At 40.4% G+C, this 13,437-nt stretch overlaps 1 protein-coding gene across 3 annotated transcripts in view; it reads right to left on the bottom strand.

Annotated features, from left to right (window-relative positions):
• Positions 1-13,437, bottom strand: part of jade2 (jade family PHD finger 2) — a 233,130-nt gene that overhangs the window by 187,391 nt on the left and 32,302 nt on the right. For all 3 annotated transcript variants that reach the window (XM_085364657.1, XM_085364658.1, XM_085364659.1), the window contains exon 3: positions 6,478-6,563. In XM_085364657.1, coding sequence (XP_085220783.1) covers positions 6,478-6,563 — 86 coding nt within the window. The remainder of the gene's footprint in view (positions 1-6,477; positions 6,564-13,437) is intronic.

Below are 13,437 nucleotides of genomic sequence, written 5' to 3'. Positions count from 1 at the left end.
GAAGTTCTTCAGCGGACAGAACAGGTAGCTGTGGTACTCCTAATGTTAATGCTAAAGCCAACGAGCATGACCTAAATATTGGAAAAGGTGGACCCAGCTGTTCTACTCAGACAGGGCTTGGATGTGGATTTAGTAAGTAAGGAGTATCTCTCTGTTATTTTACTGCAAATTAAAAGGACACCGGAAACAGCTCCTACTTTCTTATCAATGCTATAGATGAGAAAGACACCTGTAGCCGTGATAACTATAAATAACAAAGAGCCAAAAACTATAACGTCAAAACACTTTGAAGACATTAAAAGGACTACATCAAACTGACAAAGGTAAACTTTAAGTTTTTAAGTTTTTCACTAGAAAAGGGGGGGGAAATCAGATATTAAAAATTTAAGAAACCAAGCAGACTAAAAAATTAAAGCTCATGCAAAAATACCAAAAACTGAGGCCACCTATTGTCTATAGGGAATATTACACATTTTAGCTAGTGTGTGTGCAGTTTCACATTTCATCACATCTCTCATTTTTCAAAAGCGCAAGATGGTGACAATGAAAACGCTCATCTATCTGTAGAATCCCATACAATTCGCTGCTACCAAATTTCCACTTCATATTAACTGTACGGACAATGCTTTATTTTTTTTTACCTTTTTGTTACCTTTTATAGATAACAACTTACCTATGTTTGCATTTTTGTTTTGTTAAGGCTTACAATTAAAGGTGCGTATTGGTCAAAGCACCATTAGCCATTCACTGTCTGCGCTAATTCCAATCGCTGCCATGTCAAGTGTATTTGTGGTAGAAATGCAATTATCTAATTAATACTACAAGTTTTCTGTGCAGTTAACTGTCCTAATTTCCCTTACATTTTTGTAAATAAAACTCTTATCCATTTATCTATTACTTAGCACTAATTAGCATGTGCCTGTGTCTAACGTATAGATAAAGCTTGCTAACATGCTAGCATTAGCATTAGCCGATAACTTAGCACTCCACATTCTCCTCCAAATACAGACACATGTAGACCTCACAGCAACATGACTGTGGTCAAAATGCTAACTTGAGACTATAAAAAATGGCTTCACAGACTAATGGGTAATATCAAAGTGGTTATGTCTATGTTTCATACACACAGTCTATGACTAACATGAATAGACATGTTAGTCAAACCCCAAACACTTTCCACTGCAAAACCCACTCATTTTTGCTTTGTAATCATATCATCACTCAATATATGATTTCAAAAAATGAATAAATTACATATAAGCAAAATAAACTTCTCATCCTATAAAGCTGTCTTTAGGTTACTAACATTAAATCATGCTCACTAAAAGGAAAATCGAGGCAGTATTAATTAAAATCTTGGAAGTATTACATATCAAACACCTTAAACAATAAAACAATCTATATTAATCTCATTTTACTTTGGTTTACTTTCACTGAACAAGTGCTGATATATTGTATACCACCCCTGCTGATGTAAAATCCATATACAGCATCTACAGCTGACTTCTGTCTCCACACACACACACACACACACACACACACACACACACACACACACACACACACACACAGTTAAACAACAATGCTATCGAAAGTGCACACCTGCTCATCATCTTTTTCGGCAATCCCCCCGCTGATACCACTTCCTTCCTCCCATGTTGCACCAGAAGTGGCTGATATTATCATTTCTAGTTCAAAGCCTTCTTGCTGTAAATTGCCTGTAAAGCCTACTCAGGTAACATTTATCTTACCCTTCTCGCCTCCACGGGGCTGCTGGATATTTGTTATTGAAAATACTGTGACAAGTTGAAAGGTGTGAAACTAGTGCTTCCGATCATGCCATCCCGCTTTGGTAGGCCCAGAAAATAAAGCAATCATAATTTGCGACTACATATTATATATTGCCATATTGTTTTGATGATGATGACGGCTTAAGATGCATTAATCTGGATTAATAAGCAGATTACAGTACTTTGACTGAGTGTAGGTATTCTATTTGTTTTAATCAAGACTACCCACATGATATAGCATTAAAATTTTTTTTAAATTAATCGCTTTTAACTTCATGCCTTTGGTGGGTACACAATATTTAACTGTTCCCCTTCCCAGTTATAAATAGCTGATTAACTGCATCACTGATTGCAGGTCACAGCTTTTGCTAAATGCCCAGCTGCAGACTGTATACAGCTTATTTCTGTTCTGTTTATACAATATAAACCTCATTTTGTTTGTTGAGATTTGTTAAACCCTAAAATACCATCTGGGTCACTCCTGTCCCAAATAGCTTTATTTTTTTGTATTACAGCATTAAATATACTTTTGATGAATTTTACATGCCTAATTAAATGCGGTACAAAAGTCCTCATTTCAAAGGCAGCAATCTGCTCAATAACAGATCATCCTCGTTAAATTGTGTGCAACTCACAGAGTAAGTTATCAAAATATCAAGGTCACAGAGACCAGTTGCTATTCATTTTATTCTCTAATGTTAACTATGCATATTTAATATTCTGCAGCTTTGCTCTCCCTATGCATACACTATGCATAAAGGAAAAAACACCAACAGACATCATAAACATAAACCCTTGCTGTGTCTGCTCGCATCTCCCAATAGAGACCATGACGAATGGATTGATTTTTCCCTCAAAAAAGATTTTTGTAAACTAAGCTTCTTTTTCTGTGTAAGCTGCATGTAAGCAGTAGCAGACAGTTTTCATCTCTTCACACCTGCAGCCTTGAACTATTCCCAACAATGCCAATCTCATGTTTTCTATGTTTATGCATCTAGCAACCATTGAAATTCTCCATCTCCACCCTCATCTAAAACAAGATAAAAAAAAAAACTATAGGGAAAAAAAGGAAGCATTTGACTGTGTCCTCCTTCCGCCGAGAAAAAAACATCTAAACCACTTCTAAGAAAAGGCAAAGCTGGAGTACGACTCGCAAAGGCGCAAATAAAGATGGCTCATTTTTAGAAAAGCACTACGTTGTCATTACAAAGTCCATAGTGTTTAACATTTGCCACACCTCCCTCCGACCAAGAGTATGCATCAACCCATAAACTTTTAAACCCAGAAACCCACATTTGGAGCTACTGTTCAATTTTCTCACCAGTGGGGATGCAAATCGTGAGGATTCTTCACTACCTAAAAATAATGTTTTTGTTGACATGTTTTTAAAAAAAGCATGTAGTTCCAACCACTGGACTAACTACAAAACACGCCATGTACAGTAGTTGACAGAACCAGGCTTTTCATGGAAGGATGAAGGGGAGGGAGGTTAAAAACTAGAAGAAATCTTTGATAGAGCACACTTAAGCATCATAGCCTAGAAGTCTATTTCACCCAGTGAACCATTTCGAGAACAAAAACCACATGGAAATGTGACATTTGTTGTTTCGCTCGTCTATATTAGCCACATTTATCTACCACTTACATACTTCCTTTCATCCTTTGTCATTAGCTAGGTGAAAAAAGTGAAATAGTCATGCTCACTCGTAACAACAATCCAGAAGGAAACTACAAACTGTCATTTAAAAGCTGCTGAGTCTACAGCTTTGCAGAGCGTCTGTTTTCGGTTTGTGTCCAGGCTGGTGCTCACCACACTTGGCAAGCAAAGGAAACCTCACTCCTGACCCTGGAGAGTAGTTAACTGCCTATCAAGTAAAAACAAGGAACTAATGTTAGCATTATCAGCAAGGGAGGAAGGCCTTTTTTCTTAGGCATGTGACGTTTGAACTATAAAACACACAGCAAGGTGTTGCTATCGCCTCAGGACGATTCACACTCTGACAGCAGTTGCAGCCACCTCTGGTTGAAGTGCTGACAGGCAACCAGTTAGTACTCAAAGATGGGTTAGTCCTGTATTCTGGCTTAAGGACAGTGTCTTTGTTAGCTCCTCAAAATGCTGTCAAAGGATGACTTCCCTTTGAAACATTTAGTCATGAGCCCAATTAACAGGCTAGAAGGAATAACTACACATGTAATCAAGGAGTTTTTTGAGTCATGTGTGGGTTTTCCGTATTCATCAATGCCATTTTTCATTGCAACCCACTGCCTCCTCATTAGCTTTGTATGAATTCTGAAGATGACACTGAGCAATTTCAGAAGAACAGTCTTCCCTTGATTTTGCAGGGTAATTGCTTATAATAAAAAAAACTAGGTCAAAAATTAAAGAGACTTTGAGAATTAAATCCAACTTTTACACCTGGTAAATTACCGTGCAAAGAGATCCTGATTTTTGGATTGGCTGTCAGAAAACAATCAGATACAAACAAAGTCCTCTAAAGTTGAAAAAGTAGGTCAGACACTGATAATCAACCTCTTGATTTAAACGTGAAATAACGAATCTGAAGTTGTCCTCCAGCCTTTCCGGAAGAGAATTTAAAAAAATGACTGTAACAGATATAAGTGAGTTATAAGTGATTTACAAGTGAGCACTTTTATACCAGCAATAATGTTGTTGAATTATACAATTCCTGATTGAAACCATCCATCCATTTTCTTCACTGTTTAAATCGCATGGCTGATTTAAATGGTCTCTACTTATCTACACTAAACTCAATTATGGATATTTCTAGAGGGTTAACAATCAAAAGCTTAAAGAACCTAGCCTTCTGATGGTTGCAGTAGGTGGACATTGTCAGTTAGCAAAGCAACATCACTTTGAATGTTTGCAATATTAACAGGTAAACTCAAAACGTTACAAATAATGTAAAGATTCACCGTTTAAGTAAAACAAACAGAGATCTAGCAACCAGCTTTTGCACCTGTAATCATAGAACCTAGGGTTACAGTAAGTAACCAATCCCACAAATCCCTTCCTTTCGCATGTTTGCGAAATGATATCACAAAATTGTAACATTACCTTGTCAATGCGATGGACACTACGCCAAAGTGGAAACAGAAAGGCTCAAAGACCCAAACAAACTAAAGTGGAAAAACAGCCGTGATATTTCTATCAGCACCAAGAGAGCAAAAAGCACCAGATTTTTTACATTAAATGAGTTAAGCTGTCTTGACACCAGTTCAAATGCACTCACAACTCTTTTTGAAAACTTTGCACTGAACCTTTGTCAGCTGCCACCTGCTTTTTTTTTGTTTGTTCAACCTTTCTTGTCACTCACTGCTTCGGAAAAAGCAGAAACATTACTTCAAAACACCATCCTTTATGAAAGAGCAGCGTGCCCCGGAGCGAGGAGGCAGCATTATGAAAGGGAACATGGCCCCTGGCTCTTCAGCTGAGGCCCGGGTCAGAGCAGAGAGCTAAAGTAGTAATTACTGAGAGACTGATTGCTGACAGGACCTTCCAACAGCCTGTGGTTAACTGGATGGAGCTGGGGGGAGGAAGCATCAAATGCACAGGCCTGACAGATGCTCTGCTGATGACTCGTACTTCAGGGTGGTTCGGGGCATGCATGCCATTTTGCTTTATTCATTCTTCTTTTAAAAGTCACTGAAAAACAGAATATTTGAGCTTCTTCACTTTTGCTAGTTTTTGACATTTCTTTTGAGCCACGATGCAGAGATACAGATAAGGTGGGAGCAAATTAACTTAAAGTATATGAATTCATTTTGTTAAAGAACTTTGTCATTGAACATCCTTAGAAGCCCAGATCTGCCGTCAGAGGCAGTTACCTCCTCTGCGTTATTTAAAAATTCCCCCCCTGCTAATTTTTTAAGAGTAAATGCAATTTCTTCCAAATGGCAGATTTATTTTTGAAGTGAAACTCTTCAAAAAGCAAGAGACGAGTTCTCCTTAAACAGATCAGAGCCCACTTCACTGAGAGTGGGAGCAATGTGTGATTGTGGCAGGCAACACATTGCCACAACTGGTAGAGTGCACCATTTTCCAACTGGATTATGCCAGTTTCTTGCTCAGGGTGGTCATTTGAGAGCCCGTGGCTCATTCATCATGACCATATGGATGTTACAACCTGGTATTTTAGCCAACCAATTTATGCCATCAGTGCGCCTGGTTGATTTTGCTGCGGTGACGGAGATGGCTGTATTTACATTGGACAGAAGCGACCGTTTCACTGATTCACTGACTCTCAAATGCCTTTTGTGTGAATTTATTTGATTTCCACTGATTGTGTACGCTTGGACAGTGGAATAAGCATGTTTTGACATATGTTTTTATCAAATACTCTGTGGTCTCTTACAGATCTGCAGTGGCAACTAGCTCTGAAACATGAGACGGTAGCAACAATGCCCACATTACATGCAACCAAGCAAACAAAGGATGTGACTGGGTATTTGAATATCATTCTACTGTTCAAAAACATGGACAAGCTGACCAAAAATGTTTGAATGTGACCATTTCTGCCAATTTTGCAAACCAAAAACAAATTTCTTTCATTGAAGTGGAGCACAATTGTGAGCTTGTCACGGTCAAACAGAGACTGGGTTTCATTAAACACATGCTGGTGTACTCTATGGGTCTGAGTCACTAAACCCAGCTGCCAAACTAACTTACCTCTGATGGTTTCTTGTGCTGGTGGCGGACCCATGTGCTGCTGGTGCCCGTATTCTTGGATGACCTGGACCACGACGTCACTTGACCTGCAGGAATAACAAAGACAGCAATGATACCACAGTCAGTGTAAGTATGTGAATTCTTTTTAGAGTTTCTAGTTTTGCTCTTCTCCTCTGCTCTCAGTTTAACACCTTATCTCACCATGTGCTCTACTCCAGAGCCGAACGAAGTTAATTTGGGAAAAAAACAAACAAAAAACAAAGTTGCCATACTATTTTAGAACCTGAAATTACCAGAACTGGTTATAATGGAGGAGTTTAAGTCCCTTTCAAAGGAATGAAAAAATAGCACACTTGGCAAACACTCTTGAAACACATTTGGGCACCTTTTTGGGCGTTTATCTTGAAGCATTATCTAAACAGACTTTAGTTTCCACTTGCATCTATATAATCAGCAGTGAAATGTCATCAAAACGAGAGCGTGAGCTCATCCAGCTCACAACCCATCATAATTCCCAGGTTGTTGTAATGTGTGATGCACAGAAAGACGTTTTCTTCGAAAGCCCCAATCACACCTTCTCAATGTTATTGTCAATCAACAGAAGTACTTCCTCCATGAATATGATAAAACCATAATCGTCACCATCGAACAGGATACAACAGGTGTAGCACAGTGATATTTCGAGCCACTGCATCATTTGATATTTCATCAAGTTTCTTTATCCTTTAGTGCAAAATGTATCAATACTGAATCTTATCTAATCTTTCTCTAAAATCACTGTCTTCTTCTTTCGACGGCTCACTTTAACGGTCTTCGGCTCCACCGCCTGTCTTTTTGTGTCACCGTCTCTGAACCACACATCATAGCAGGTCTCACTACCATCTTGTAAACCCTCCCTTTCACTCTTGCTCTTCTTCCTCCTTCTGTCACAAATCCCTCCTGACTCTCACATCCACCAACTCACTGCTGCCTGTACTCTCTTCTTCATCTTTCTCGTGCACTGTCCATTGCTTTGGATGGTTTACCCCAGCTCAACCCTCATCCACTGCATCTACTCCTTCTTCACTGACACACCTGTCTACCTCTTTTTCACACGTGTATTCTGCTCTCTACTCTCACTACAGATCACAATGTCATGTGCAAACATCACAGTCCATGGAGATGTGTTAACCCGTCCATCACCACTAGAAACAACAGAGTGCTCAGATCCAATCCCTGATGTAATCCCATACCCACCTAATCATTCCAACAGCACACTGTCTCACTGTCCTCATACATGTCCTGGACCACCCTCACATACTTCTCTGCTACTCCTGACTTCCTCATGCAGTACCACAGTATCTCTTGGCACTCCATCATATGCCTTTTCTAGATCCACAAAAACAGTGCAGCTCCTTCTGATCTTCTCAATCAACATTCTTTGACCAAACATCATATCTGTAATTCTCTTTCTCAGCACGAAGTCATACTGTTCACTGATCACCTCTCTCCTTAACCTACCTTCAACAGCTCTTTCCCATATCTTCATGCTATGATTCATCAGCTTTATCCCACTGCAGTCACAGCTCTGCACATCACTCTTGTCCTTTACAATCGGTACTAGCACCAACCTCTCACCTAGACCTCCATGTATGTCATCAGTTACGTCACTAGGACCGTCTATCCACTCTTTGTCCTCTTCATAGGTGCACTCACTTCTTCTTTACTGCACTTGCCCATTTATTAACGTTCCTCCATCTTTCCTCCTCTCTTTTGCTCTCTCTCTGATTTTCTTCATTTATCTTTGCACCCAAATAAGGTTTTAACTTTTTAAAAACCTTTTAAACTCCTACAACCATTCTTGCTGTAGCAGAATTCACCAGTAGATTTCAATTAAGGATTCAAAAGATGTCTTGAAAGGACTGCACAGAAAGTTGTTTGCAATTAATTGCATTTATTGCAATAAAAACATTCTAACAAGTGTTAATCTATTCAAAACAGAGAGAATGACATTCGTAAATGTATCTTTGAAATCTGCCCTCCTGGATGCCACAAAGGAGACAACCTACCGAAGAGCTGCAAACATCTTTTTCGCTACTCAGTGAAGTTTTCTGCTGAGGACCAGAGGAGAAAACATCAATTTTTTTTTTTTCTGGCAGACAAATTAGCCTTTTCTGACCTTCCTTTTCTGACTCACAGCTGGAAAGAAGGGAGTGTTTCAAGTCTTCATTCATCTGGATCAGAACACAAAGCCAACTTAATCTGCGTTTGATTTGTCAAGAATGTTTAATGAGTGTGAATGTTGATTTAAAGTGGGGAAAATGAGGAACAGGTCTCTGGCTGTAGATTGGACTTCGAGCGCACAGCGTGTGCTGAAATTCATGCCAAAGAAATTTTATGGAGAAATTTGTTTTGCAGAGAGGGTTTACAATAAAACGATAATACTTTTTTGTTGTTTCTTTAAACACTGTTAGCCAGCACCAACCGGCGGGGAATCGGTTACTTATTAGAGAGCAAGAAGCTGCTCATCAAAGGTTCTTAAAATGAGCATGCGATGGGGTTCAATACTTTTGTAATTCACACCAGTGGAGGTGATTCAAACGCAGCAGAGAAGCATTTAAAGAAAGCAGCCAAACAAAAACCTTCTTTGTGACTTTGAACGCCCGTGGCAGCACTACCACTATGAGTCAGACCTTTAATTGAAGCAGACTGATGATGATCTATTAAAAGCTTTAATAAGTAATGGCCGCATAAATAGCATCTTGTTAAGTGGTTAGTCCACTGTGGTCCTTTACAACCTTATTAATACACAACCTAATTGCAATTAACCAGACACCGGAGCCAATATCCCACCCACCGCTTCAATCAACAGCTGTGTGTGTGTGCGCACACCTCTTTCCAAGTGTGCCTGTACATGTTTGTGAATGGAGGCCAAACCGATTGAGGAAAAGATGCCCCTTATGCTGTTTCCTAAATTTAAAATAAATAAACCCCAAATCCTCCTGCGACACTTTTCTCGTGTGACCATAAGAAACTCACTAAAAATTGGATCGAATCTGCAATTAAATTATATCACACGCATAATGGATAAAACATAAAATCGACACAACATTCTGCGATTTAACATCTGCGACCGTGACTTTATGCGAGTGTGCATGCGTGCGCTGCCTCCCACTCAACATATTTCCCTTTCCACAACAGCAGTGCTGCCACCCCGCTAATGTTGCTCATGACGTCTGAGGAGCAAACTGCGCTGAGAGCCTCTCTTCAAAAATCACCAACACTACACACACACACACACACACACACACACACACACACACACACACACACACACACAAAAAGACATACTGTATTGGAAGCCACTAACACATCAATGTTCCTACATTTTTTCACCATACACAGTTTGCCTACATTGTCAGTCATTACAGCACACACACAGACATATTTGTGTGTGATCTTTTCCTCTTTAACGGTCCGCTCTACTTACAGATTGACACACTACAATAATACAAAGAAAACAGAGAAAACCCCAATAATTATATGACCTCCCCCAAACAAGCACTTTGGCGACAGTGGGAAGGAAAAAACCCTTTTTTAACAGGAAGAAACCTTCAGCAGAACCAACCTCAGGCAGGGAGGGGCATCGGCCGTGACCGGTTGGAGTGAGGGCATCTCAGAGGAAAAAGTGCAAACAGAAGTTGCACTGAAAGTGGTCCAGAGATGCAAGATACAGAGCGCTTCAAGGGAATGTCAACACAATATTCAAAATCAGCTCATACAAACTTGATTTAGACATAACGCAGTCCCAGAACGTCTTTATTTTTGGCCTTTCCGGCTTTATTTGTTTTGCTTAAGGAATAGACAAGAAAGAGGGGGAAAGACCAGGGTAGGTAGTAAAGGGACAGTCGGGCCCTTTGGATTTCAGCAATAAGGTATTTGGGTGCTTGCTGGACAAACGAGCTAGAGTGACTGCCAGAACTTCTTGACTGCACCTTCAAATATGAATCCTTCTGTTTCTTTTCTAAGGTGTAGGCCAGCAGTCCCCAACCTTTTTTGCACCACGGACCGGTTTATGTCCGACAATATTTCCACGGACTGGCCTTTAAGGTGTTGCGGATAAATACAACAAAATAACACCAGTACCGATACCAAAAAAAGAGGAGATTTATTCATAACACAAGGGAAAATACCTGGGGAAACTGAGTTAACAATAAAAACAATTTAAAAAATTACAATAAAAACCCTGAAAACCATAAATTTTACACCCGAGCCTCAACTCTCACGGCCCGGTACCAAACGGCAGGGGTTGGGGACCGCTGGCGTAGATTCACAGTGTGCTTACCTTACAGGCTGATATAGGACACAGTGTGTGGTGCTGTATGTATATACAGTATCTGTGTCAGACAGAACCAGCCTTCATTCTTCAAAGTTAAACTGGGCAGTTAGATCCTAGAACGGCCAAGAATCTGTTATTAGTTTTTTAATCATACATCTCAGTCGCAACATCGTTTGACACCTACACAGCAGCAGCCTCCACCGCAAGCATCAAAAAAGCCAAACAGCTTCCAGAAGTCCGATGATGAATGACACCTCACTCAGACACCGCTGATTTTCTTGTCCACCATTCTCTGTTTAGTACTGTGTTCCATGCGTGTAAGCGTCGAGGGTATAAAAACAGACTGCACACTAATCTGTTAAGGATTTTTTACATTTACTCATGAATCTGCACTCCTCAAGAATGTGTGTGTCCAGGCAGGTTACATCTACACGTGCCCAACATAGTGCAGCTGCAGAGCTCAATCACTGTGGCCAGATAACCAAAACAGGCCGCGGCGCAGTTGGAAGTTACCATCGTGGCCGCGTGTTAATTAAAAGCCACGCTGGATGCACAGCAGCCAAAATTATCATGGGCATCCTTCAATTAGAAACCTGATAACCTCCAGTGAGCAGATGCAGCTGGAGCCCACACTGCAGTGAGCAGGGGAAGCTAACAGCTAAAGGCTGATTATAAAGCAAAGTGCATGGCCTCCAACGCGGGGTGGCTCGGTCACGTCTGCAAAACAGCCTGTTAAACCTGTTGTAAAATGCATTATACACGCGGGGCTGTGACCACACAACAGTTAAGCCCTTCAGAGGTCATTTTAGCCTGTAGTGTAAACAGTTTGAATGACTACATTTCCCAGATTTAATCCGGCTGCAGATCCCCACTGATCAGCCACGACTATACTACCTGTCTAATATTGTGTACGGCTACGCCTCGTGCTGCCAAAACATCCTGGACGCCTCGATGCATGGGCATAACACATCTTGGGTGTCCTGTGGCGTCTACCGCTGTGAAGTTGGCAGCAGTTTCTTTGGGTCCTGTGGGTTGTGGGTGGGGCATCCAGGGATCGGGCCTGTTCCGGTGCATCTGGCAGATGTTCAGAATTTGGAATTTAAAGGCTGCAACCAGGCTCTTTGTTGTGTTCCTCAAGACATTCCTGACGCCCGCTGTCTTGCTGTGGCGAAGGCCCCTGTCATCGAGGAGTTCCACTGCAATGTTTGGTCAGCGGCAGTATTTAAATTGGCGGTATGTGTGAAAGAACATTTGCATGAATTCCACAGTCCAAGATTTCTCAGCACACTGGAGCTCAATGAGAAGGTATTAAAAGTACTGACAATTCTTCCTGATCAGATCCCTGCTTAAGCTTCTAGAGTAATGTCAGTGCTTCTCTTTATCTAATCTCTTCTATCACTACAGTTCCATTTATATTAAGCTGAAATACCAAACTGGATTTAATTCCAGAAAAAGATTGTCACAAATGAAAATATTTTGCTCTGGCGTACACACAAATGTACCACAAGATGGGTGAGAATACTTTTATCATTATAGTTTTCAAGGCACCACGCTGTGAAAGGATAACTCTTTTATTTATACTCATTTAGACAAGCATTAAAATAATATCTGAAAACCTCATTAGCGCAGCCGGGTTTAGCGACACCAAAACAAATGCCAGGTTCTGTTGTGTTTTTTTTAATTGTACAGCTCGCTTTCTGATGTGTCTAATTTTGATCTGTTCTCTAATATTGCCAAGGGAATAGCCAAACAAATATATTTGCTTACTGCAAAAATGCGTGCCGCGAAAATGCCAAGAATTAGTCACACTGAACTGACAAAAGCCGAGAAGAATGACATTTAAAATGAAATTGAAATCGCTGGCTGTCTTCAGTGAATAAACCCTCGTATTTTAAAGACAGTCATCAGCTGTTGTGGCCATTTGTGCTTGTATAACAACGTATTTCATTCGAAGACTGTTAAAAGATTCATTTCTCTACAGAAGCTGCCAGTGTCAGACATGCGGTAGTCTGGCCAGATGTTCCTATCCTCTCGTCTTAGAGGATTGCCTGTCTGCTCGTCTTAGAAGTTGTTTGAGTTTGTGTCATTAACTCTGGGAGGAAAACATATCTGCCACTCCGTCAAACCATGCATCCCACCCTATAATATCAATTTGTCACTCAGCTAATTAACTATGTGCTCAACATTAAATGTAAAGCACACAAGGCCAGACATAACTGCAAAATGCAAATGTGACATGTCCGCTTTATTGACTTTGAGTCTGCGTGTATTAAGCACCTTATTTAGTAAAGTGGGGAGCTCAAACACATCCAGAACTGACATCCAGACATGCCCTGCAAGCAAAAGACGGCTTTGTCTGAGATATCTAAGTCCAGATATTAATAAAGAACCAAACCTGATGCACGCCAAAACATTGTGAGCTGAATCTACTTTTTCGGTGGTGATAAAGAGATGCCAACCTCAGCAGAGGTTGGCGAAGGCGTGAGAATTGACGCGATAATGCAGCTTCTGAAAAGAAAAAAAAAAGAGCGTGGTTGCAGTTTGTGGTGTGTTTACTGACATAGTTCATCAAGTTCAACTGCACTCAAACGCAACTTCCAACTTTGTTTTTAATAATTCGTATCGTAATAAACAGCATCAAC

This window comes from Diplotaxodon limnothrissa, linkage group LG10 (assembly GCF_057381915.1).
Source record: "Diplotaxodon limnothrissa isolate DT_005_m linkage group LG10, D_limnothrissa_male_GT1.1, whole genome shotgun sequence".
Taxonomy (NCBI): Eukaryota; Metazoa; Chordata; class Actinopteri; order Cichliformes; family Cichlidae; genus Diplotaxodon; species Diplotaxodon limnothrissa.
This window is presented reverse-complemented; position numbering and strand designations above follow the sequence as displayed.